Source organism: Sceloporus occidentalis, unplaced genomic scaffold, assembly GCF_023333645.1.
Source record: "Sceloporus occidentalis isolate IW3139 unplaced genomic scaffold, rSceOcc1.0.p SCAF_18, whole genome shotgun sequence".
Classification (NCBI taxonomy): Eukaryota; Metazoa; Chordata; class Lepidosauria; order Squamata; family Phrynosomatidae; genus Sceloporus; species Sceloporus occidentalis.
Genome location: NW_028316998.1, coordinates 9042224 through 9070208, shown reverse-complemented (window position 1 = coordinate 9070208; position 27985 = coordinate 9042224). Strand labels below are relative to the sequence as shown.

Below are 27985 nucleotides of genomic sequence, written 5' to 3'. Positions count from 1 at the left end.
CATAGTTTTCTTGTCAATGTCTACCATTAGCAAGTAAAACATGTTCACTATTCTTGTATTCTTAATGACTTGTTTATGTTAATAGGTTGTTCAAACACAAAATTTGCTCATGAAAGTGCAGCCAGCCATGAAAACTGATTTATTAGAAGGTGTCAAGAGATTTCAGGTCGATGCCGCAGAATATTATAAAGATTACGATTTGTCGTGAGTATCTAAGTAACACGGTTCATTTAATGTGATGGTCAATATCTCTAGGTCAGTACCACCTTGATTAACTTAATTGTCAAGGTGGAACAGAAACACGATTTTCTTTTTATGTATTTTAATGCCATTATAATTCAGTCTGTGATCGGAGATTCACGATATTCACGGCTAGTGCCAGCATTTAGATTTAGTGACAGTGATCGGTATTTATAATTTCTAAGGATATAATCGTGTTCTACTCTACGACCTTACAAGCAAATTAAACCAAAATGACCTGCGATATTATATATCTATCTATCTATCTATATATATATATATATATATATATATATATATATATATATATAGATAGATAGATAGATAGATAGATAGATATATATTGTCACCCAGTGTGTGGAGTACTATATAATACAATAATAATCCACTTTATTGATTGTGGACCTCTTCGTATATGACGACATATCATGGCACCGCTTAGTTGTGTTTAATAAAACTCTTGCACTAATCTGTTGTAGATCGGTATTTCAGAGTCTTTTTTACACTAGTAATGTTCTATGCAATGAAGTTCTCCTTGTGTCATAGCAAGTACACTTAAGATTTAATTTTTTTTCAAATTCATTGGTAAACAGGTATTCAAGTATCCCTTGATTACACATTTCCCTTGAGGTACCACAGGTTAAGTCAACTTATTCTAGATGTGTATATTATTATTATTATTTTTATTATTATTATTAATTTTATTATACTTGCAAGATTGCTGTTGCAAGTTGAAAAATGATTCTACTATTATTTATATGATGAGATTAGCATAAAAAGTTAACAAATCGATACATTCCATAAAGATGCAACGTCTCCCATTCTTTTAGTGGTCCTGGTGTGGAAGGGATTCCACCAAGGGAGGCAAGTGACAGATTGCAGGTTTTCCAGGCAAAGTTTGATGAATTGTGGAGGAAATATGTCACTTTTTCTGGCGGAGAAGAACTCTTTGGCCTTTCTATGACAGGTAAGATATAATTATTTTTGTATGTAATGATGTAACCTCTGCCCTGCCTAAGGCAAACCACATTTGCTCATTAACACTTCAAAACAAATGTTACAATGGTCTAGTAGCAGACTAGATCAGCCAATAAACTCGGATCTGTCCTCAAACTGTATGTTTCTAAGTTTTCCCTTTTTGAACCAGCCCCGATACTTAAGAAATAAGCAGTTCATGCCTTGCTGTCCTCAGAAGATGAGTCAGGATGTAAAAAGATGAAAATAGATATAAAATAAGGATGCTTTATCCAATGTTATCTTTTTTTCCAGACTACCCAGAGTTGCAAAGGATAAAGCGTGAGCTGTCTTTGCTTCAGAAACTGTATGGCCTGTATAATTCAGTCATAGACAGCATTACTGGATATTATGATATCCTCTGGACTGACCTCGATATTGAGAAAATCAACAATGAGCTACTAGACTTCCAAAACCGGTATACATGTTTTTCATTTTTCTTAATTATTTTCTGGGATTATTTGGAAATAACTTAAATTCTCTTACTGTTAAATCATTTGAAATTCTTGAAATAACATTTGTTGAAGAAAAAGCATTATGTCTAGGGTAACATTTCCGCTATTAATTGTAAGCATAATCCACTTCAGCGTTTTCCAAGCTGTAGATAATTCTCCCTGCATATTTTTTGGTAATACCTACAGCATAGTTAGTTTTTAATAGACTTTCTGGTGGTGTAATGCACCCTCTATTTTAATTAAATGTTTTTAATTTATTTTCACGAGCAGAGTGTTTTTGTGATTATTTTTTCTTGGTGGATATTAAGTACCTGACTCTTTAGGATGTAATCTTCTCTAAGATTATAATGAAATGAGAAGTATCATCAAAGATATTGTGATGAATTATAGTTACCTGCAATGGTGCTTAGTGTTTATTTTCCACTCAAACTTTCTTGAACTCTTTCTGAACTTTGAATGTCGTCTTAATTTGATTGGTGACTTGAAATGAAACTCCCTGGGCCGCAATAACGTGGTGTACTGTCCCTTGGTTCTCAGAATCCGCAAGCTGCCCAAAGCTCTGAAAGAGTGGCAGGCCTTTAACGACTTGAAGAAGAAAATTGATGACTTCAGTGAGAGCTGCCCTTTGCTTGAAATGATGGCCAACAAAGTAAGACTCACACTGCAGGTTTTATGTACTGCTTTCTGCCGCAAAACAAACAAAAATTGTATGTTATTGATATAGTGTACATTTCTTTTTAATATTAGTTTCATTTTGCATAATATGTTGATTTTGGGGGCAACTGGTGTCATTTTTAAGTTAACTGTGTATATTCCTCAAACATCACCTCCTTTTGACAATCCAATTGTTAAACAAAAGATAAATCACAAAATTATTTGCTGGATCCATATTTAATTAAGGAGCAACCGCTTACAAATCTCCCAGGTGTCCCTCCAAAACAAAAGCTTCCTTCTTTGGTCATCTGAAAGATTGAGAAGTATTCACTATTCAGACATACACAATTGTATGGAGATGAAGACAACATATTACCAACAGAGACCACCTCCATATTTCCATAGTCATACAATATATACAGGTAGCACTAATGGAGTAAAAGGTAATTTTGTTAATGGGCAACAGAATCAAAAGTACAATAATAGGCATTGTTCAAATCCAAGTGCAACGTTATTTGTATAATTTATTCCTATACTGTTTGTCTGTTATAACTCTATAGATATATGCATAAAATATGCTATTATGTACAGTCTCCAGCCAATAAAGATATTTTGTTCCTCTCTTGTTTTCTATAAACAGGCAATGATGAGAAGACACTGGGATAGAATTTCACAGCTAACTGGCCACAACTTTGATGTAGAGTCAGAAACATTCTCCTTAAAGAATATAATGGAAGCCTCCTTGCTGAAGTATAAAGAGGACATTGAGGTAATCATCCTGATGGTGGATGCTATTCTTTGTTGGGTTTTAGATGCAAACCCCATTATCTTGTAGCAGACCTCAGTGATTGGTGCTCTTTGGAATATAACCTCCAGGGTCCCATAAAGATGATCCATACTGTGCACATATTTATGTTTTTTTGTAGAATAATCTTTACTATGTTTATCATTTTCCAGATATGTCCACAATATGGTAAGAAACAACAAATAGGACGTAGCACGGGAGAAACTGTCAGGCCACAAGTCATTAATAGAATAATTTTCGTATATCTCTGCCAGTCCGCCCAGTATATACTTCCTAATGTATACCCCTTTGTTTGTTTGTTGTAAAACATACAGCCAGGGGAAGGCTTATAGCATTTAGCACGGTGGTAAAGTCCAACCAGGTGACCAAGTAATAAAGCAGCTCAAGACAAGACAATAGGCTCAATGTACACTACGTAGTCGTGTCCAAAACAAATCTACAGAAAAGGAAATTCAAAGAAAGTCAATAAACAGAGCACAGAAGAGATCAGTTAATATGTAATGCTGCCTTAAGCCCTAGTTACTCTAGGCACCCCAGTAAATACATGCATCAGGTAATAGCCCAAAATGTTTTCATAAGAGCTGCCCCATGGATAATCCCCCTTGCCAGGTCACTTATAGCTTTGTTGGACGTCTGATGTCGGCCAAAAATAAAGTATGGAGGTTGTGTAGATACGGCACAGCCCTCCATAGTGTTGATAGGTTGGTTGGGGGGGATCAGTGATCTACCTTTTAACAGGTCCATTGAACAGTGGAGTTACAGGGAGTCGCCCAAGAGAGTTATTAGCTCCCTGTTATGTGGCAGACGGGCTGCTGGACCTAGTTGGCATAGGCCAGAATACGCCTCTGCTTTCCACATTTGGTTCTATTCATGTATAAGTCTCTCTTATTTCCTCCTCATAAGCTGTAGTCACCTTGCTCATCTTTTAACAGACAAGAGGTCAACTGTTATATTTCTATAGTAGATGTATCTTGTATTATTGACACTTTTGGATAAAAAATAACATTGTAACGCTGTCCAGAACCAGTGTGTGCTGTTTTTTTCTGTTATTACTGCAGTGTTTAGTAGGAGTCATATCAGCCACAAAAGTAGAAAATCTGACAGAGTAAATTCTTTTCAAGTGAATAATGGGCCAAGTAAATGTATTTATCATAGCAACAATACAACAATTTACAATACAATACAATTGTTTTATTTGTCATTTGACAGTCAAAATGTAACTTCAAATTCTAGTGTGGGGTCTGGTGCATTGCTAGCACCACCTCATTCAATGGTCACCCCTGCCCTTTTGCAAAGGCGCTCTTTCAGAAGAAGGGGTAGCTCTGGGTAGCCAACCCAGGGAAGTTCTGAGATACATAACTCCAATTGTTATCTCTAGTAATATCTTTCCAGTTAGTTGGTATCTTCTTTGTTATTGATGTGTTACAGCTTGACTTAACAAAATATTCAGTGAAATAAGTTTGCCGTGGTGACATTCTCCATGTACAGGGCATTCATTTTGATCATATACTCTCTACACACAGATCAGCCATAACATTATGACCACTGACAGGTGACGTGAATAACACTGATAATCTTGTTATCGTGGTACCTGTCACTGGGTGGGAGATATTAGTTGATGGAGGAAAAATGTGATGGCTCGACGACTGGGTCAGAGCATCTCCAAAACTGCAAATCTTGTGAGGTTGTTCCCAGTCAGCAGTGATCAGTATCTATTAAAAAAATAGTCCAAGGAAGAAGTGTTGAACCGGCAACAGGGTCATGGTAGGCCTGGAGAACACATAGCACCAGGATGCACTATGGGAAGAAGGCAAGCCGGCGGAGGAAGTGTGATGCTTTGGGCAATGTTCTGCTGGAAAACCTTGGGTCCTACCTACCTTAGCATTATTGCAGACCATGTACATCCTTTAATGGACACGGTATTCCCTGAAGGCATTGACCTCTTTCAGCAGTTTCTTCAAAACAAAAATGGTTCACGAATGGTTTGAGAACACAACAAGGAATTCAAGGTGTTGACTTGGCCTCCAAATTGCCCAGATCTCAATCCAATCGAGCATCTGTGAGTTGTCCTGGACAAGCAAGTCCGGTCCATGGAGGCCCCACAAAGGGAGACCTATACAATATTAGGCAGGTGGTCATAATGTTATGGCTGATTGGCGTGTGTACTCTTGTGTAATCCAAATAATCAAAATGTCTTATCATTCCTGCATGTGGAATACAGACACACCATCATTAATCAAATAGCCTTCATCAGGCTTCTTGGGATGAGAGGGCTATGTTTCCGAGCAAGTAAATCGTAAACTTCCCATAGGGCACATTTACTGCATGTTATCTACAGTTTATTTAAATGCAATGGTAACCTAAGGGTGGATATCATGATGATTACTTATCTGTTTCCTCCATGATTGGCTTAATTAGCAAAGATTTACTTAAATTGTTTCATCTTTCTTTCAAGAAACACAAATATCCAGTTATACGTAGTATTATTATTATACCCAATACTGTCACACATGGTTTTTTTTTTATTCCTTTTAATTTGTTGAAAGAAAGCAGCACTTAACTGCCACTTGATTTAACGTGAGAGGGCTTTAGGTGTATTAAAATTGAAATAGCTGTAAATCGGATTCAGCGCGGTGAAATTATTTTTGCAGGGTATTCATTGTAACACACAGAGGTTATTTAGATCCCTTTGAGTGTTATGCTCAATTAATAATAATTCATCACCTAAATGATTAAGTACAAAAAATATACATGATGTCATTTTATTTATTTGTTTTAGGACATTTGCATCAGTGCTGTGAAGGAAAAAGATATTGAAGCCAAGCTGAAAAATGTTGTCAATGAATGGAGTGCCCATGTATTTACTTTTGCCCCCTTCAAGGCAAGAGGGGAGCTACTTCTTAAGGGGTCAGATACATCAGAAAAAATTGCACTAATGGAAGACAGTCTTATGATTCTGGGATCCATCATGAGCAACAGGTAAACACTCATGGCAATTTGAGGTACATGTAGAATCACAGCTAATAAATCCGGGTAAATTAAGGCACGCTTTTACTTATGCAGGGCATATTTTATGTATACAATATAGCTTGCGGGAATGTCAAGCTTACCATGAGAAGCGACCATACATTTAATGCAATTCTCTGTGATCTATTAAAGAATTAAAAAAAAACCTTCCTTGACCCAAAATAATGGGCTACTTATTTTCTACTGGCTGCACTCACATTAACCCCACATGTATTGTGTACTGACCCGGACAATCACAGACTAATAGTTTGAGTTGTCCTATAAATACAGCAAGGTGAATAACAGACAACATTAGGCACGTTAGTGCTAGGCAGTTGGGCATTAATACCGTGCATGGCCAGCAGACATGTAAAACTAACTGCAATACAATCCTATTTTACCAAACCGGCCAAATTTATACTTATTTTGTGTTATTTGTTTACATTGAAATTAAATTGACCACAATTACTTGCGGTTTCGTACCACAATCCACCACTGCCCTATTTCTTACTCCATCCACAATTGTTAAGTGTTTTTATTATTTAAAGTGTAACTTTTCACAAAAAGAAAGTTTATAAGTATTTAAGCTCAGTGGATTTTTTTGTACGCTCTTCTAATGCTTTTTTTTTTTTCCAATGAAATTCTCGCAAGCTAATCTTTTACACTTCTTTTCAAGATGATAAATAAGATCATACATTGCGGACCTTTGTAGCTCCATAAAGGTTATGCCTTAAATGTGAATCCATTCTATTATAGAAAACAGAATCAAAGCCAAAGGACATAGAATGTGAAATTGTAAAGCTCTCGACATGCTAAATTGTTAAGAGGAGCTGAACGCTGTGGCTGCCGCCTGCCCGCTGAGAAAATTCATATAGTTATATATTCATTTATACTGTAGGCAGCGTGACAGCTCTGATTTCTATATACATATAGGATCAGTGCTGTTGAAGAAGATGTGTATTTTAGTTTAATATTAGTTTATTTTTTTACTAATGCCTTAAGTGTTTCCCAGGATTTGAATACCGCAGTGTTTTTGTAAATAACATATTTAGTTGCCTAGCTCAATCATTGGCCTGCCATGAAAGAGATCTAAAGGTTCAATGGAGACCCAGTGGCTATGTGTGAATATGAAGGAGTCACTTCAGTGACATGTATCCTACGGGCTTGCGTTAAAATTACTGCTGCCCATCTTGATGTGTATTTCATGATGCCATATTTAGTGATCTTCACGACATTGTCCACATGATCCTTTTTTTTTTTTGTACACAGGTACAATGCACCGTTTAAGCCAACCATTCAACAATGGGTCCAGAAACTGTCCAACACCACAGAGATCATTGAGAACTGGCTCACCGTGCAGAATCTGTGGATTTACCTGGAAGCCGTATTTGTTGGAGGTGACATTGCAAAGCAGTTACCTCAGGTATGTATTTCACCTTAATTGTCCAGCTCTGTACAATCCCTGACGCAATCTGGTTATATTTATTCCCCAAGTGTACTGAAAATGCAAGCATAGATGTTACTCGTTCAATACGATGCCATGACAATATGCATAAAACATCATTCTATGCCTTTGAAGGATGGTTTTAAATAGCACTCGTATTATCATCATCAATGCCCAAAGAGGCAGTAAATGCAAAAGTGTCGAAACCCCATAAAGGTACTTATTGAAAATTGGTTGAGCTATTAATATTGGCTTTGGGAACGTTGCAGAAGTAATACGAGCAATTATACTTAATTGGTTTTGGAGTTAGAAGTATATTTGGAGGTAGCAGCTGTTGCCTTTCTTGGCTTCACTTCTGGTATAAAGTAATCTGGAGGCCCCTTTTGGGGTTTTTGTATTGACGATAGTCCCAGGCGTGCCATTTCTAGATGAGCTTTTGCCAAATTGTAAATTAAGATGAAATTTGGAATTACGCATATCGAAGCTACTGGAACATCATGTTACCTCGGGCCACAAACTTTTCTGCACCAATGGTCGTAATACATTGCTTTTCTGGGATTTTAGAACTTTTTTTTGGATAAGGCTTTTATTGGTAGTTTTTCATGACAACATTTTTAGGCCTGAAATGATTGGACGATTTCAGGGGTCAATCACAGAGTCACCAAAATAACCAACAAGATCTACAGGGAGTGCTAGCTCAGAGAGCATCATTAAACTTCTCCAGAGTTCTTCGCACGGTGGCAGCCACAGAACTGATAGAAGCCTCTACAATAAGATAATAGTATACAGTATAAAGGCAGTGATTCCAACAGGAAAAGTAAAATAACTTGAATTTCTGGGGAAAAAAATGTTTTTTTAAAGAAAGTAAAATCGGGATAGGTTGGATAAATTGTATTATCTACTTGTGCTTCACTCTTCCATTCATTGGTAGACCCTATGTCTCCAAATGTGCGTATGTGAGGGCAAGAGTGGGGGGGGGGCAGGCTATGTTCAGTTAACTCTGCTACAGTTGTATGTGAAATAAATACTGAAACTGGTCAATGGCACTTCCATGTAGCTAAAATACAGCATTTGTGCAGTGGATCCTGTCCTTTAGTTTACTGCCGTGGGCTGGATACGTGTATCACCATACCAGCCCTGAAGTGTGTAGAAATAATCAGAAATAGAGAAATAGGTAACGGTCAAGAAAACAAACTGTGTCCACACAAGCGCAGCATAGAAAATGAATGTCCATAAAAGGGTTAATGAGCATACACAAAAAAGGATATGCCACATGGTACATTGTAAAGAGACCAAGTTTAGCCACACCTTGTTTGTATGTCTATACAGCATAGTTTAGGCTAAAGGATAAAAACACTACATAACATGTTATTGTGACAGCGGGGCTGGCAACCCAATATAGCCCAACATTTCAGCCAAATATATCTCCATTTGAGATGGACTAGAATTTGAAACACAGAATTTAACACGCACAAACCTTTTGGCTCATTTTTACAGATGTAAAGACTGAAACCTTAATCAATCCTTGGTCTCATCTTAGATTGAGGATAGATTTTTGCCTATCCCATGGATTATAGATGACACCCCAGTTTTATATATATATATATATATATATATATATATATATATGTATATGTATAGTATGAAATATAGCCGTTACTTTTGGTATAGGAAACGTTAATTTATCTGTACACACCAATTGGCAGAATGGGAGTAAGTAAGGTTTGGCTCCTAAGTGTGCACACGTGTTCCAGTGGTGGATTCCAGTGATTCCAGTGGTGTTCCAGAGGTCTGATAGATAGATGACTGTATGATGTTATTCCAATGACACCCACAACTTTGCAGGTTAATATGGCTGCTTCAAACAAGTCTGCAAAGTAATCAGTTTTTTCCATCTGACAATTTGATGCGTCTTTATGGCATCTTTGTTGCCAGCATGGGTTTAATCTGACCATCTCTAGCTTCCATAAACTCATTGTGTAGACTAGTGTCGGAGTCTTAGAATTATATTTCTATAAAATACTATGTTCAAATGCCATTAAAATGATAATAATAATAATAATATTTAACGCTGTAAAGAAAATGTGTATAATCCCAGAATGTACACATTTTCATCTTAACTTAAGTGGATTTTACAGACGCAGTTGTGCTCTGTAGTTATACTTGAATTAAATTATATTGAATATGAGGCTAAAAAGTATAGGAATACAAGGTATAGGATGGAGAATCAGGAGGGATCAGAGTAAATCAAAAGACCACTGGGAAACTTTAATCCGCATATAGTCTTTATGAGCCAACACAAAATGCTCAGTGACTAAATACTTTGGGGCAAAAGAAAAAAAATGTCAAGCACCTGTGTATCAGCATTTGATTTTATATCCATTAAAGAGCTCATGCTCTGCTGTGCTTGAAGAAAGACCTTTTTCTAGTGCCAAATGTGATCCTTGAATGAATTGCTCACTGTTGGCCTTGGTTTCTAATCACCTTGCGGGGAGGTTGTGCAACAGAGTTTCTCCCAAGGTGCCATCGTATCTAGGATCACTTCCAAGATATGGATCACTGAATGGTACACTTATTAATTCACCAAAACCTAGCTATGTCAGCCCTATAGCCCCAACATAGAATGAAGCGACTTATAGAGGATATTGCTCTATTTTGCACAAATACTGCATTCCTGGCAGCCACCAACTAAGAATGCCATAGTGTTTTCCTTTAAGTATATTTATATTTCCTGCTATGTTTGTGAGCCCCAAACTTAAATGTTAAGCTTATATAAAGCCAACCCATCTTGCTTTCTTTACAGATGTTGGCTTGGGCTGTATATTCAGCCGTGTAACACCCATTTATCTTTTTATCAAAGTACTTGAGTTGTTGTGCTGAAATCATGGTGTGACAATTGCATGTCTTGGTTTAGTAAAGAGTACTGGATATTTTTTGTAGTGATTGCAATTCAAAATATTAATTGGTTTCTGTAACTGAAGGCACAAAACCTTTGCTTTTGTTCCTATAAAGTGATCAATGTGCAACAGAATTATTCTATGAACGGCAAGAATTTGAACTTAAATCCAAAACTGTCCCATGGCAAACAATCATGTACATTAAGAATCCTTTCAAAAATAGACATTTTAATAATTTATTATGGGAAAATGTGTTTATCTTATTTATAAGCAACGGCGGACCCCAATTATATGTGGTTAAGACATTGGTTAGCATTGGTTAGCATTCAAGTATTTTAAAGACAAATAGCTACTTGTAGGTTACCAAAGATTTAGAAAGAAGGTTTCTGTAATAAACTATTTAGTGATCGACTGCATTTAAGTATTTTGTGTTATATATTGGATATATATCTAGTGCCATTTCTCGCAGAGAACCGTGGAAATGTTTACTCTTTCCATTAACAGAATTTACTGGATACATGTTAATTTTGTTGTCTGTGTCATGCCATTCAGGAAGCAAAGCGGTTCCAGAACATTGATAAGTCCTGGCAGAAGATAATGCAGAAGGCACACGAGACCCCTAACATCGTACAGTGTTGTGTTGGGGATGAGACCCTGGCCCAGCTGTTGCCACATTTATTAGAACAACTAGAGATGTGTCAGAAATCCCTCACTGGATATTTAGAAAAGAAACGTTTGGTATTTCCAAGGTTTTTCTTTGTTTCGGACCCAGCTCTTCTGGAAATCCTTGGACAAGCATCTGATTCGCACACCATTCAGGTAAGAAATAAACGACATACAGCAAATCTGTATCAGTGTACAATACAGCACAGTAGATTTAACTGCAAAACAAACTTATAGGTTAGAAACTGGATTGTTTAATCAAGAATATTGACTGTAAGTTATTGACCTACCATGTCTGGGTTTATTTTGGGTCATTGTGGATTTCGAATGAATCTGTCATTGGAAATGTGAAATATAAACCATATATTGTGACATGTGGGCTGTTATTACTAAGTAGGTGTATTGAAAGCCTACCCTTGCGATTAATTCAGTTATTTATGTGTTTTTGAGAGAAAGCGAATAGCATTTTACCATTGACAGGGATGAAAGGTTAATGGAAAAACTCATGGCTGTTGTAAAGATATATATATATATATATATATATATATATATATATATATATATATATATATAGCATATTTCCTCATGATCTTAAGTCCTACAAGTGACATAGTTTTTCCAGCCACATTGTCCAAAATTAACTGATACCAACATATATCCCTAGTATTTTTTCCCAAATGTCTTTAGCTTGGTATTAAGAAACCTTTTTGAAAATGTGGAATAAAATAAATACAAAATTAGTTACCCAATAGGTAACACAACAAGTCAGTAAATAAAGCAAAAATCCAGGGGAAATAAGGTGTTACTTTCACCCATTTTAGGAGATGGGCATTTTTAACCCAGTCCTACTTAGAAAGCGACGTTAGGAATACTCATGGTGCCCAGTTCTCCGACGCTTGTATTAATGCTCCACTGAGACTTGCTGAGGGCTCTCCATCATTTTACAAAAGTAAGATTAAATGTTTTCTTTGGACCAAATCACCACTTAGGAGCCCAAGGACATAATGCCCTAACTCTGAATCTTCAGCAGCATTGCTAGAGCATTTTGTGATCCTTATGGGTCATACTAACACAAGGGAGATATTTATGTTGTACTTAACAACTCAAGAAGAAACCACTTTATCCATTTTCCACAGCTGTTGTTTATTTAGTTGCAATAAAACTTCCAGATTGTTATTAAAGCAGCTACAGCCAAGACCTGGGCAAAGTAGCTGGATAAAACAAGGGGACCGATATATCCAATATATAACACAAAGTACTTAAATGCAGTTGATCACACATCTATATGCCTTTTACTCGTGGTGTACTTTTTTTACAGGCACACCTTCTAAGTTTGTTTGACAATGTCAACAGAGTGGGCTTCCACGAAAAGAACTATGACCAGATTTTGTATTTTGAGTCCCAAGAAGGTGAACGAGTGAACCTTATCGAACCTGTCAATGCCCAGGTAATGTAATAGAAATGCCTGCTTATTATTTTATACCCTTTTGTAAATGTTACATGAAACCTAACTTGCTAAGCCTTTCACTTCAAGGGCAACGTGGAGATTTGGTTAGGGCATCTCCTTAATGGAGTGAAGAAGACTCTGCACAACATAATCAAACAAGCATCTATAGCCATCAGTGACTCCGGATTCAAGCTGTATGATTTCCAGGCTATGTACCCCGCACAGATTGGCCTTTTGGGAATTCAGATGATCTGGACTAGGGATGCCGAGGAAGCCCTAAATGTTTCTAAAATCGACAAAAAGGTACTAATTAACAGTTTAAAGACAACATTAGTTAGTATGTGTATTGTGTGTCCCTCTGCCTAACTTCTTAACCACTTCCAGTGTGGTGCATAAAGGGAAGAATTCTCATGTAGTATGGAGTTCTTACTTTGGCACAGAGTGTCTCAGAATGATGAGTAAATCGATTTTTTATAGCATATTTTATTAAAAAATATAGATTTTTTCCCCAAAGTCACACCTGTTAATAATTGAATTACTCTTAGAATGCCCAATTTGTAAGAAAACTATCTAAATTTAACGCAAGAAAAGTGTGAAGACACCTTTCATCAAGTATTGCAACCTCGTTTCATGACAGGTCTGTCTTATCAGAAAAAGCAAATTCCAGCTATGTCATATCAGTAAAGGTGTTATTTCCCATATATTTTATTAAAGAGATAGTTTGTTAAGTTATATAAATGCGTTCTGCAGATTAGCCTTGCAAAACTGTAATTTATGTTTTGCTTCTTAGCCAATTAAGCAAAATGTTCTGCTGCTATCAGTTAATGAAGAGATATGAGAATTAATGAGAAAATAATGTCTTTTTTTATGGGGCAGTTCTCCTATGATTAGTGTTCCGCTAATCATTACATGAACCTACATTTGTCTATTCTTTACTATACATAGGTTATGCAAACAACGAATCAGAAATTCCTCGATCTGCTGAATGATTTGATTGATATGACAACACGTGACCTAACAAAGATGGAGAGGACCAAGTACGAGACTTTAATCACCATTCACGTTCACCAGAAAGATATCTTCGATGATTTGGTAAGATATATCGTTCAATAATTCACTGTTTAAAGTGTTATTTATGTTCATATTCATGGTGTCAGCTTATATCCAAGAAATGAAGTAGCCTCTCTAAAGTCGCCTTCGTTGAGTATTTCTATAATGTACGCTGCATAAAGTAGCAAGTTGTCCGTTGTATATTCTTGTGTTGGAATACAGCTTCTTACACGTCTCATGCCAGGCACAATTCCATGATGGTAAAGGTTGGGTTGGTCCTCAAGCAAATCAAAGTATATTCTCTGAGGGTCCTCAAAGTTATTATTGATCCAGTTTTTCATCACTTAGCTGAGTTATGTGTAATTCATGTTATGCAAACTTAACACACTTAAGCAAAGTTCTTGGCTGGAGTTTAGCTCACCCCATTGATAAAACTAGTATTAAAAGAATATACCTGATATAAAATGTTTTAAAGAAGATAGCATCAAAGTTACAGATGTGCCACCAACAGTCCTTGCATGGAGTGTAACCCAGCAATCAACTGGCTAAGCTTCAAGAGTTTGCCTTAATCTGGATCTTGCCATCTATAATTATTCCTAATGTTATTGTACGTCTCATTAGTAAATAAGTGGACTGCTTGGGGGATCTGAAACCTTTGACTTTTATTGTGCTAGAATTTATATAATACAGTCAAAATAGTTTTGAGATCCACTACTTGCCATGTCCTGTTTGCCTATTGTACAGCACTGGGTCACAAAAAACTATTTCTTTTTGTTTCAGGTCCGCATGAATATTAAATCTGCTTCTGATTTTGAATGGCAAAAACAGTCCAGATTTTACTTTGTTGAAGATATTGATAAATGCATCATCCAAATCACAGATGTGGAATTCAGTTACTGCAATGAGTACTTGGGCTGCACCGACAGGCTGGTCATCACCCCTCTCACGGACAGGTAGGATTTGGCCCTCACGCAGCACATGGGGCAACCTAACATGGAACGCGTGACGGCCTTTGTGCTGCAGTGATGTCTCTATACATACCAATATGTACAAGATGTAGTCAATTGTACACAATGGCATATAAAATAGCAGACAATTAAGGAATACATTCCTAGTCCCATAAAACATTGAGAGGCATGAGCATTACACTTTGCTTTTAAATTAAGTTTTACATTTTATTAACTGCACATTGCCTACAAGTCTAAACTATAACTTTCAATGTTTTCTATGGCACGAGGTGCGGTTGAATGTGTGGCTATTAGCCAGGCCTTTACTGAGACTTTTTATGTCTTTCTGATAGGGGTGTTTATGTATATTTGGTCACACTGCTCTTTTTCATACACATTATTTTGACTTTTATACCTGTAGAATATTATTGCTCTGAGTGTTTCATTGGGGGAGATAGAAAGACAGAAGGATTTAGTAGGCACCAAGAAAGAACTGCACCCCTTAAAAAGTGACATTTGGGAGGTAGAGGCCAAACTGGTGTAGACAAAATGCAAAGGAATGTTCACAATCTGAAACAGTCCGACTCAGCAAATGTATTTTTATATATATATATATATATATATATATATATATATCAAATCCATATGTTTTTATTGTTTTTTGTGACAGATGTTACATCACACTATCCCAAGCCCTGGGGATGAGCATGGGGGGAGCCCCAGCAGGTCCTGCTGGAACAGGAAAGACGGAGACCACCAAAGACATGGGAAAATGTCTTGGAAAGTATGTAGTGGTCTTCAACTGTTCTGATCAGATGGACTATAGAGGACTGGGTCGCATTTACAAAGGTAGGCACTAACTGTGCTGGTTATGAAACTGTGCTTATGGTAAATGCTGATTTAAATTCTACGGATATAAAAAGTGTTTTAGAATTTTAGCATCAATTCATTTATACTTCATCTTGGACATGAAAAGGAACTGAGAATGAGTTAAATTAAACTATAAAACCAAAATATTTGATATATTTGCATTGGTTTTTTTCCTGTGAAATCCATTTGTGGCCAGCAGGTGGCAGCAGAAAACAAGACAGTTCTGTGAGTCTCAGAACGGTGCCCCGCTACTAATTAAGCAGAAATTATTCTGAGCAGGCATAATGAAATTAATTAGTGAAGATCAAAATACATTAAAAAGAGAAAATCTCAAAACTTGTGCAGTGCGCTCGGGATTCCAGAAAATCGTATGAATGAAAAAGATTAATTTGCTATCAGACCTATCTCTGTTTAGAATAGCATGCATATGTTAGAACAATCAGTGTGAACATCATCATTACAAAGAATTGTTCGTCATCTGTGATTTAGTTCTTGGAATGTAAATAAGATACGACTAAACAATCTGTTTTTTTATTGCTCTACCCTTTTTCTCATATAATAATAATATAGTGCTGTTTTGGTGCATCATGTAATGCCTTCTAGTTAGGAAATACTTCTAGTTGTTACATAGATATGTATTGAAAGATGAAAGTAACCTTCACTCCGTCTTAAAAAAAACCCACGCAATTTAAAAATTCTCTACTATGACAACACAGTATAAAATAATAATAATAAATAATTCAGTGGCTAGCATCCTGTTCAAATACTAAGAAAATATCGAAATGTAGTCTGATAGAATTGCTCCGGGGGAAAAAAGCTGTGACAAAACAGCACGGTTAAGTAATTATATGATTTAAGACCGCCATGACTATATTCTTTTAAAACAAATATTCTGTTTTCTCCAAGTGATCTGTAGTCATAATACTCTGACTACCTGGAAACCTTCAAAATGTTGAAGAACGGCATTAATCGACTTTTCTTTAGATTGAAGGGATTACGTGAAATGTAATAATTGTATGCATTCAGAATTATAAACCAGGGAGATTGCATTAAAACGACAAAACTTTTTAAGAGTTTAAGGACTGTATGTTAAAGCTTTTTGCTTTTTAACAAAAGGAAAACATTCAAGGTTATGTTATCATGAGATGAATCCCAAGAGGAGCCTGTTAAAAGTTGGATTGTAGTCTTTGAAACTTCCACATCCACTTAGAATCTGCTGCATTGAGAGATGCGAATCAGTATTTATTACTTGTGTTTGAGAGCACAGGGACCTTGTGAGTCTCACTGAATGTGTGGGATTTTGGCATTTTTTAAATTAAATCTATTTTAAAGAGATGAAGTGGATCTAGTTTGTATATTAAGACAAAGTTCTATGACACTGTTGAAATCCAAATTCTGACTTCACGTTCAAAGGAGCCTGCGAAGTTTCCGTGGCAAAGTATCTTATCGTAGAACTTTTCCAGTCCGTGATCCCCCTGGTGACCTCTTTGTAAACACGGGTATTGTTTTCGGTCTGTGTGTGTTTCAGGTCTAGCCCAGTCTGGTGCGTGGGGCTGCTTCGATGAGTTTAACCGCATTGAGCTGCCAGTCCTTTCAGTGGCTGCCCAACAAATTTACATAGTCTTACAATGCAAGAAGAATAAGAAGAACCAGTTTATATTCACTGACGGTGACGTGGTTGACATGGACAGAGAATTTGGTATATTCTTAACCATGGTGAGTCTACTTTACTGAGCAATAAATAACTTTTTTTTAATGTCTTCACCATCATCTGTCAATGATAAATTTTGTATAGATACAGTATACACACTGTGGAGCTAAAAAGTTCTTAAAATGCTGTTGTTTTAGGCTTAGTGTCTGTGCACCATGTGCTGCATGTAACATTTCTTTTCATGTCTTTCAGAATCCAGGCTATGCAGGCCGGCAAGAGCTTCCCGAAAATCTAAAAGTCCAATTCCGAACAGTGGCTATGATGGTACCAGATCGTGCTATCATCATGAGGGTAAAATTGGCCAGTGCCGGCTTCCGGGATAACCAGATCCTCAGCCGCAAATTTTATACTCTTTACAAGCTGTGTGAGGAACAATTATCCAAACAAGTAAGTGGCCCCTTCGATGCTCTCTTCAAATTTAATAATGACCATTTAGGCAGGTCTGGCCCAAGACATTGTGCTGCCTGGGTCACTCACTCACACTCTGATTCACTCTCTCAGTCCAACCTTCTCTGCCAAATGCTTCTGTGTCCCTATCTCCTTTCCCGCAGTTCCACGTCTTCTCTTTCCTCTTCTTCTTATTTTCTTTCTTTGTCTGTTTCTCCTTGTGTCTTCTTCATTCACTTCTTTGTGAACCTGCGCTCCTGCGCACTTCTGCAAAAGTGGGGAGCTTCTGAGGCACACCCTATCCTATAATTTACGGAATGGTGGAGAGGTTGTCCCTGTGGCTCCGTCTATCCCAAAAGAACCTGCCTTGGGGAGGGAAATTGCTGCCCCAAGTCGATCCTGGGTCATATGGACCCCCTAGGATCAGTGAAAGGGCCGGCTCTGACTATTACAAAGCGTCTCCAGTATCAAATCCAAAGTCATTTAGAATTCACACCTGCCAATTACAATAACACTTATAAAATAAAAGTGCATTTTAAATAATATTTCTACTAAAGTAAGTTGTGTTAACATATTGTTCCAAAACTTTAGATCAACCTTCTGCATACATGTCATTGGGTAAACTGAAGTTGACACCTAATTCTTCACATAGCTTTATAGCTTAAATAACAAGGACATCACTGTTAAAAGCATTTCAGCTTGATGACAAAATTTGATTTTTTAAAACCCTCATATATCTATTTAAAAGGTATATTTTGAGAATATGTTATTTGTTAACCATTTGTACAAGTTAATCACAGGTTCCTCCTATGGCTTTAGGTCCATTATGATTTTGGATTGAGAAATATTCTATCAGTCCTCCGGACACTGGGGGCAGTAAAGAGATCCAATCCCAATGAACCTGAGAAAACCGTTGTCATGAGGGTCCTCCGTGACATGAATCTTTCTAAGCTGGTAGGTTCTAAAAATCAACTAGTTAACATACTGACCTAAGTAGCACACCAGTGAAATTATATTCATTTAAGTATATAATTCCATTTCTTTGCTGACTAAATGTTTGTTTTAACTAAAAAACAAGTTCTTTCCACAAACACAAACAAACCGAAAGCAGTTCTTTTTTCTTGGGAATGAAACACAAACTATCTTTATCACTTGGTCCCATTAGGTTTTTAAGGTGTTATTACGAAATAGCGCTTAATTAATCAATTATAAAACACCATGAGAACACAAAGAAGGTGTTAGTTATACTATTTGAAATATAATATAATAAAGGTGCTTTTCTACTTTCATTCCACTCTCTCGTATGTTAAGCAAATAAACCATAGGGAAGATGTACCTTTGTTATTTCCGCTGAAAGTTTAACTACATGTAAGCATGTTCAGTTTCTATGGCAACACCGTATCACTGACTGCCATTTGTGTCATATGACAATTAAGTGTTTCCAGTAAAAATTCTGATTGAGGAACAATTTTGCCCAATTGAAGAATTATTTCTGTGAAGGGTTTGGGCATTTAACCCAAAGAGGAATAATGTTTGTAATGCTGCCTTTAGAAGCACAAGTTGATGAAACAGCCCTTTTAAAATGTAAACAGAGAGGCTCTGCCAGCCGGTAAAATCAACAAGTCCCAGCTACTGAACGATTTTATTTAAAAACATATAGATTTTCCCACGCATGTCAGCATAAGGTACATACAGGACCAGTGAGACCAAGTACTGTCTGTTCCTTTTCTGCAAGGTGAACCAACATTAAATAGTGGTATCAAACTAAAACTATAATTATAATCTGATTTATTTCCCAGGCTAGGGAAAGAACATGTTAATTATTTTTCTTCATTCCACGAAATTGAATAATAGTCTTTCTTTGACATTTATTAAGCACTACCATTTAATGACTATAAATATGCAGAACCTATGCATTATTTCTGAGTACATATGGGAGTTCTCTAAACTAAGCTTTAATGTTCATTTTACAGGTAGATGAAGATGAACCTCTATTTATGAGTCTGATTAATGATCTTTTCCCGGGTATTACTCTTGATAAAGCCGGATATCCAGAACTAGAAGCTGCTATTCAGAAGCAGACAGAGGAAGCAGGCCTTATCCATCATCCACCATGGATTCTAAAACTCATTCAGCTGTACGAGACACAGAGGGTCAGACATGGTGAGAATATTCGGCAATCCATCAAACACTATAATGGAACCTCTACTGAATATGTGCAAGACGCACTCCAAAAACTAACGAATGCCTGCACCGATTTCCATGCAGTAAATGCATTGGAGTCCATGGAGTTCATGCAAAATGGACTCAAATTTGAGTTTAACATGAAAACAGGGCTAAAGTGCTCCTTTAACTATATTGGATTTTAAACACGCATTCGCTATTGCTATTAGAAAAGTTTGGACTTTTCACAGCTTTCCCCATGGAGCTACGTGATTAGTGATTTCTGATGTACTGCCTGATTATACTAGGATAATTCTAAAAGGTCTCATCATTTTTAGTATTATTACCAGCTGAATTTGATTAGGTACTTTAATCATTTATGTATTTTAGGTAGTGCAGTGCGAAGGCTCCCATTAACATGGATGGGGTGTTTTTTCAATTTTGGTTTTAATAAAATTCTTAGCAGTTATTGAGTAATCACTGTTTTACAAAGGATATGCACCCTAGGAGATGAGATAAATTAAGGTAAGACTAATGGAGGACATTGTTTGTTAACTCCAGCTAGGCGACCCCCACATCTCAGGAGTAAGGTCTTAAGAAGCTATGGACACCGTTAAATGCCTATAAAAATCCATTCTATAAGTCTGCTTTGGTTAGTATGTGCAAATAATAGTTTGATTTGTTGTTTTTCAAGGAATGATGACCCTGGGCCCCAGTGGTGCAGGGAAAACCAAATGTATAAACATCCTTATGAAGGCCATGACGGACTGTGGCGCACCGCACAAGGAAATGAGAATGAACCCCAAAGCAATCACGGCCTCCCAGATGTTTGGAACTCTCGATGTGGCCACAAACGACTGGACAGATGGTATATTTTCAACACTGTGGAGAAAGACTCTAAAAGCAAAGAAGGTGAGTTCTGTAAACAATAAAAAATGTGTGTAATCTTTATTTCTGTGTATGATTTTTATTTATATATAGGTTTTTGATAATATATGTTTCTATGTGTGTGTGTGTATGATTTTGGGCCCCTTCTTCATTAACAAAATGTATATTCTATTTTTCTTCAACCCAGGGAGAACATATATGGATTGTCTTGGATGGGCCTGTAGATGCCATTTGGATAGAGAACCTAAATTCTGTCTTAGATGATAACAAAACTCTCACTTTGGCCAATGGTGATCGTATCCCGATGGCACCAAACTGCAAAATCGTATTTGAACCTCACAACATTGACAACGCCTCTCCAGCAACCGTGTCCCGAAACGGCATGGTCTTCATGAGCTCCTCAGTACTAGACTGGAGACCCATATTAAAGGCTTGGTTACAGACCCTTCCGGCTGCCCACCACGAGATTCTCTGGAATTGCTTTAACGGAGTCTTTCAGGTACGCAGCCTTTCAGATATTCTTATCAATGCGTTGGCATCATTGTTACCTGTGGTACATTTTACCTCATTATATTACCTTGGTCACAGTTTTCTTGCTCTATTTGATGTTCATTTTGACTATCTATCTATCTATCTATCTATCTATCTAATCTGTAAATGACAGGAGCTTATTACTGGATGTGGCTAACCATTACTTAATAATTCTGCATCATACTTTTGAAGACCCACTGATCTCAACTGTCCTGAGGGCTCTACCGGGGACAATATAATTAAAATACAGGCAATAGAAATACTGGATGAATTGATTTTGAAGAAAAGGTTTGTTATGGGAAATACAAATGCTAGTTGCATGGCGCTTGAGGCACAATCAATCATAATGCAGTTTTAATAGGCCTGATGTTTTTCTTTTGCCCTCATAATTTGGTAGTCATCAAAAAGCAGCTTGCTGAGTTGTTGGCCCTGTTACTGGCATGGTTTTGCTGCCCCAGTTTAGGAGTACATGTATTAAAGTGCACAGTATTCTGCACATTGCATTTCAGGTTTGGCACTGCACAGCACAACATTTTGATCGAGGCATTTTATTTCATAACGACAGTTATACTTTCTGTTCCTTTTTGTAGCATTGCTACCAAAAAAAAACCAATGTCCAACAACTGTTGATCATAAATTGCTGTTCATACATATCTTCTCCATGTAGTACAATTTGGTGACTGGGTGACAAAACCAATTTCTTTTATCATGGACTAAATTGCTTTCTTAAAAGCCAAAAGTATGATGTCATAATGAAATGTTCTAGATGTAAGTGCATACACAGATTACCTATTCTCATTTAGAAAGTCACTTCTGTTAAAATGTTTGCGAATGGCATTTGTTCATAAACCGACATATTGTGCCCAGAAGTTACTGTATTGAGTATGCTTATTTTACTGAATAGTTATATATTCGTTTTGGTATTGGAGCTGATGTTTTTCTGTTCTTCCCCATGTGATCTCACGTGTCCTGTTTCTTTCCTATTTTTCCACTCTTTATCCCACCGTGCTTTGCTGACTCAACTATCTGCCCTCTGCGACTTTGTGTTCCTCCCTCAATGGTCATGCCCATGTGGCATTTCATGTCCCCTTCCTGGTGATCCCATCAACTTCTCCTTATCCCACTCACCATGATCCTGCCTCAACGCTCCTCAATTCTCTGTCCCTGTGATTCTGTCTCTGCGTCCCTCTGTTTCATTGCAAATAATCATGTAGCAGAGACAGCAGAGATATGTTTTAAGTTTTTAATCAATTTCTTGAGAATATCCATTATAATAGAATCATAATGGTGTCTATACATATCAAGTGCTATAATATTGCAAAATTTTTTTACGTTTAGTAAAGTGTAATTTCGAGTTGCCAGCATTTTGCAAACATTAATGGAGTCTCTGGGCTCCCTTGACATTTTTGCCTTTTCACAAGCCTCTGATCATTGCCTCTGACTGTTATTGTTCACTTGCTTTAATGTAATTATGTTTAGTCATTAAAAAAAAAAGACATTTTTGTTCCCGTCACTAATATTATTCATTTCATTCTATTTTTTCTCATTCTCTAAGGTAAGATAGATATTTACAATGGCTTTATTTTTGCTCTTATTGCCCAGTTTTTAAAACAGATGGGGTTAAGGGAGATTATGTTTTTTTCTTTTCTATGATTAGTTAATTATCACATGCAGAAGTGTACTTGCATGGTGACATGTTCATCAAGATGATACTTTTGTATTTTGAATCACAGATTTTGTTTGATCATTTTGTCGAGTTAAAATATGGATATTTAATGTATTCGCCTTCCTTTTTCTTGACAGCTGCCCCAAAGAAATTAAGTATCTGGTATGATTAATACGTATACACTACCGTTCAGAAGTTTGGGGCCATTTAGAAATTTTCTAAAAATGGAAAAGCCAATTTTGTTCATTAAAATAACATGAAATGGATCAGAAATACAGTGCAGACCTTGTTAATGCCATAAATGACTATTGTAGATGCCAACAGCAGATTGTTAATGACTAAAGGAGAGACAATGTTGGCATCCCCCCAACCTCAAATAAACAAATGTACACCATAAATAATATTTAACAAATTTATTTTTTTATTTACATTATTATTATGATTATTATTTTAAAATAAGAAGTCACCTATGGAAAATTTAGTCCACGGTGCAGTCCAACTTGTATCTCCACACGGTGACACTAACCACAATGTAATTTCAAATCAACTTACAACCATATGTTGTATAACAAGACGTAACGTAATATATTAACGAATTTTCACCTCATTACCATGCACTGGATGTCTAGATAATTCCATTACTTATTTACCAACAATCCACCACACTGAAACAATAACCACTTTAACCGTCATTAATCAACAATGGCTGGCAGAGGCATATCAACAGTATCCCTGCTGTGACTACCGGCGTCTCTTGCCCAGCAGTCCATGCTACCAACTGGAATCCCAAGGACCCCAGTCCAAGGAGTGTCCATTTAAGCCAAAGGCTTGTGCACCATGAGGCCAACCACACCTAAAGGTGGTACACCCTTGCACCATGCCAGCATAAACAACCGCTTTTACACAGAATCAACATATAGAAGGGGATGGGCAGGCGGGAATATTGTCAGTACAGCCAAATCGCACAATGGGGCACCTTCTTGAGTGGAGCACTATATACCCCAACTACCCCAGAGGCTTTTCCTAAGGGCCACCACCCAACCCCAGCTGCCCCCTCTGCTGCCAATTTCCATATTGACAGACAGCTATCAGCCCTGGGGCTGTTCTAAGTTTAGATATCCAAATTTTGAGATAAAATTCAACATACAGTACCAGAAAAAACAAGAAATAGTGCTGTTAATAAGGATATCTGCATAGATATCTTAGCAGAACAGGAAAAGGGATACATTTGGGGAAATGCCAGAAGAAAATACTTATCCTCTCCTCCCCCACAGAAACATTACATTGCCTTTTTGTCACAGTCTGTAGTGAACACACGGCCTGGAGATATTGTATATTTTTTTTACTTTAAAATACTTTTCTTAACTGTGTTATTATTTTTTAAATGACCACCAGATAATGGCTAGTTAATGTATGAAAATGATAATATGTATCCTTGTATTTGCTGTTTCGGAGGAGCTTGCTGCGACACGTTAAACTCCGTTTGATTGATGACGGGCTGAAAATAAAGATCACATTTTTAGAAAAGAATGACCACCAGGAAATATTGAACAGCAAAAGCATGAAAATCGAACACAAGCCAGGATTTGCCTCAGTGACATAGCATCTTGTAACACCTTGATTTCATTATGTCTTATATTAAAGTCATTTTTTGTTTTGTTTTTGCAGGATCTGATTAATTTCGTCTTTACCGTTGTGAGTCCAAAGATGCAGATACTGGAGTGCATGTACGTTAAGCAGGCCATTGACCTCCTCCAGGTATGAAGATAGTAGGTGATGGTTCATCAGATGACGTTAAAGGCTACCAGTACATATGGTGGCTCATCATCTGACATCAAAAGCTATTTTTTTCTCTCTAGGGTTTGTTGCATGACAAGGATGAAAAACAGCCCGGCCCGGAACATGTAGCCCGCCTATTTGTCTTTGCAGTCATGTGGTCAGTGGGTGCTCTACTAGAGCTAGACGACCGTTTGAAGATGGAAATATTCCTTCGCAATCATTCCGCTCCTCTTCAACTTCCTGCAGTGAATGGAGAGGAGACTATCTTTGAATTTGTAATTAATGAAAATGGGCAGTGGGAACACTGGTCCAAAAGGGTGTGTATTTACTTAATCATCCTTCTATGTTGAAATTACACTCGGGGGGGAAAAGGATAGGATAATGTTAAACAATGATTAAGGTGTAATTGCTCTTTTTATGGATACTTATCAGGTCTTGCAACTGTAGTTTAGCAGATAAACACTCTTTTGCGCTTCTACTTTCTGAATCACAGTATTCTGAGTTTATCTATTATCTATCTACATACCTATCTATGGAGTAGCAGGCTCTGAATAGCATTAATTAACATGCCACTATAATTTAGGACTAAAGTGAAAGATAAATAAACAACATATCGCATTAGGACTGAGACATAGGAGTTACACATTTAAAATGTGAAGAAAATGTGATTTCAATAGGATGGCATTTAATTGTTCACCTTCAAAACAGGTCCCAGAATATGTTTATCCAAAGGACTCCGTTCCGGAATATGCCTCAATTTTAGTCCCAAATGTTGACAATGTCCGAACAGATTTCCTGATGCATACCATTATGAAGCAAGGGAAAGCAGTTTTGCTCATAGGTGAGCAGGGGACAGCAAAAACAGTCATGATTAAGGTAAGAGAATATGCAATCGCTTTGAAAGACTTCATAAAAAAAGTGTCCCTCAAATGCTAAACTTGCATGAAAGGTTCAATATCCTATCATATTAAAGGTGCTGTTCCACCATCTCTGCTAAATTTGAACAGTTTTGTAACTAAACACAGTGTTAGAAACACCAGTGTAGTTGAATGTCCAATAGCTCTCTCAAGATTTCATTTTTCCATTCCATGTAACGACATTTCAACCCTGTATTTGTAAGAAATGATGTATGCTTTTTGTTCTGTCTCTAAAACGGTTTGAAAGGAATTGTTTATTCGGATGGAGCTGTAGTTTTCATGATGGCTGATACGATTATAAACCACAAATGAAATATTCATAGAGTGGAAAGTGTGGTCTTCCATTCTTGCATATAATATACTACTTAATCATTGTTATAGCAGACATAACCAATAACATTTGATCATATTTAAAAACCCAAAACAAATGCTACTACTCTCCGAAGATTCCCATTGGTCTTCTAGTAAATAACAAAAGGTTTTCCGGGTTTTGTATACGGTTGTTCTGTAATGGACCTGCTCCTGAACTTGATTTAATGCCATGGTTAGAATTAGAAAATGATGGTTCCCAAAGTTTACATAGATAACTATGTAGGTATTATGCTACAACAACATAGTCTCATGTACTCTTCATACACGTACATTTATTTTAATTATAACTAATAGACAATAAATCATTCATTTGAAGCATATGACAAGTAGAATAAGGTTATCCTGAACCTAAGACAAGACCAACAAGCAAATAAGAGTTGAGGTATTGCGCCAGGCCAACAATGAGCATACAATATGGGCTGAATGAATCTGTCGACAAATGTTACATCTAATACATAAAATACTTTGCAAACCATCCATTTTCTTTTCTGATAATCCAAAATATATCTAGGAGCCATCTGGCGCCCTAAAGATCAGTGTACAATTAGTTACTGAGAAGACTTAGACTCCAGTTAACCAAACCTGCTTCTGTTGCACACACCAGCTGCCACTTCTCTCTTTGCTGGAGGCCATCCCAAACCATAATAAAGGGCTGACATTATTAAATCTCAGCTGTGGGCCTTTCAGGATTTAAATGACTCAGTGTTAAAATTTTCAGATGGTATTAGGATCTGAGCCATACAGTATGTCCAACATCTTCCATGCTGGAGGGTTTATGTGATGCAGAGATTTCCGTGGTCACGTTGCTTTCTGTGATTTAAAAAAAAGCTGTTTTCTTTTCAAGGGCTACACAAGCAAGTATGATCCCGAATATCATGCCACAAAGTCTTTGAACTTTTCTTCTGCCACTCTGCCAAATATGTTCCAGAGGGGTATTGAAAGTTATATTGATAAACGGATGGGGTCCACGTACGGCCCCCCTGCTGGGAAGAAAATGACAGTCTTTATTGATGATATCAATATGCCTGTGATCAACGAGTGGGGGGATCAGGTAATATGTGACAATTGTTTAATGCCTTCATATATTGTTCCCTAGAAGATAAACAGCCAAGCCCTGAAAATGTTAAGCCAGAACCAAAACACAAAGGTAGCATAAGCTGTAGAATGATCTTAGACAATATTGTCCAGATAAACAACTTATATATCACGCAGATCGTATTGTCCTAAACATTATACAAAGGGTATAATCAACAATCTTTTTTGTGGTTCTGTTTACAGATCACCAATGAAATAGTTCGACAGCTCATGGAGCAAAAAGGTTTCTACAACTTGGAGAAGCCTGGTGAATTTACAAGTGTAGTCGACATTCAGTTTGTGGCCGCTATGATACATCCAGGGGGTGGTCGAAATGACATTCCTCAGCGTTTGAAGCGTCAGTTTACTACATTTAACTGTACACTCCCATCAAATTCTTCCATTGACAAAATTTTCCGAACAGTAGCAGAAGGATATTTCTGTGAGCAGAGAGGATTCCCTCTAGATGTTTGCCAGCTGGCATCTGTCTTAGTGCCTTCTACCCGCAAAGTCTGGCAGGCCACTAAAATAAAGGTAAGATCCAAGATCTCTGGCCCCAAACATGACTAATATGGGCTGAAGTCAACACCATTCTGTGAAACACAAAACGATCCTAACTTGTTTTATACAATCAAATACTAATGAATAATCGAATAATAGTAACTTCCATGAGGTTAGACCATTTGCCCCAAGATAAATAAAAATATGTTTAAATGCAGAACAGGGCCCTATTCACTCAGCCAGGCGTTTTGCTCAACCAATTTACCATTTTCTGTGGATTTCCACAAGTTCAGTTGTTACCATTTGCATTGGAGGCGGAGCAATGGAATCCAGTGGCCTAAAGATCAGTGTGGATCATGTTAATCTTGGAACAACTCAATTATTCCCCTGGCTAGAACAGTCATTCAGACCAGTCATTAGCCAGTCATTCTCATTTTCTGATGTAAAGACTCAAAGATCAATCTTTGGTCTTCTCCTAGATTCAGGATAGTTTTGCAAAACTCT

General features: G+C 37.0%; 1 protein-coding gene across 1 annotated transcript in view; it reads left to right on the top strand.

Annotated features, from left to right (window-relative positions):
• The window catches only part of LOC149302582 (dynein axonemal heavy chain 5-like), a 110974-nt gene that overhangs the window by 21235 nt on the left and 61754 nt on the right, over positions 1–27985 (top strand). Inside the window, exons 22-45 of the mRNA XM_089482290.1 lie at positions 86–204; positions 1071–1207; positions 1510–1672; positions 2247–2358; positions 3004–3132; positions 5948–6147; positions 7444–7597; positions 11068–11334; positions 12497–12625; positions 12713–12928; positions 13571–13717; positions 14456–14628; positions 15293–15471; positions 17021–17208; positions 17396–17590; positions 18410–18544; positions 19564–19753; positions 20448–20665; positions 20829–21140; positions 24507–24596; positions 24698–24934; positions 25326–25493; positions 26751–26957; positions 27185–27514. Coding sequence (XP_089338416.1) covers positions 86–204; positions 1071–1207; positions 1510–1672; positions 2247–2358; positions 3004–3132; positions 5948–6147; positions 7444–7597; positions 11068–11334; positions 12497–12625; positions 12713–12928; positions 13571–13717; positions 14456–14628; positions 15293–15471; positions 17021–17208; positions 17396–17590; positions 18410–18544; positions 19564–19753; positions 20448–20665; positions 20829–21140; positions 24507–24596; positions 24698–24934; positions 25326–25493; positions 26751–26957; positions 27185–27514 — 4395 coding nt within the window. The remainder of the gene's footprint in view (positions 1–85; positions 205–1070; positions 1208–1509; positions 1673–2246; positions 2359–3003; positions 3133–5947; positions 6148–7443; positions 7598–11067; positions 11335–12496; positions 12626–12712; positions 12929–13570; positions 13718–14455; positions 14629–15292; positions 15472–17020; positions 17209–17395; positions 17591–18409; positions 18545–19563; positions 19754–20447; positions 20666–20828; positions 21141–24506; positions 24597–24697; positions 24935–25325; positions 25494–26750; positions 26958–27184; positions 27515–27985) is intronic.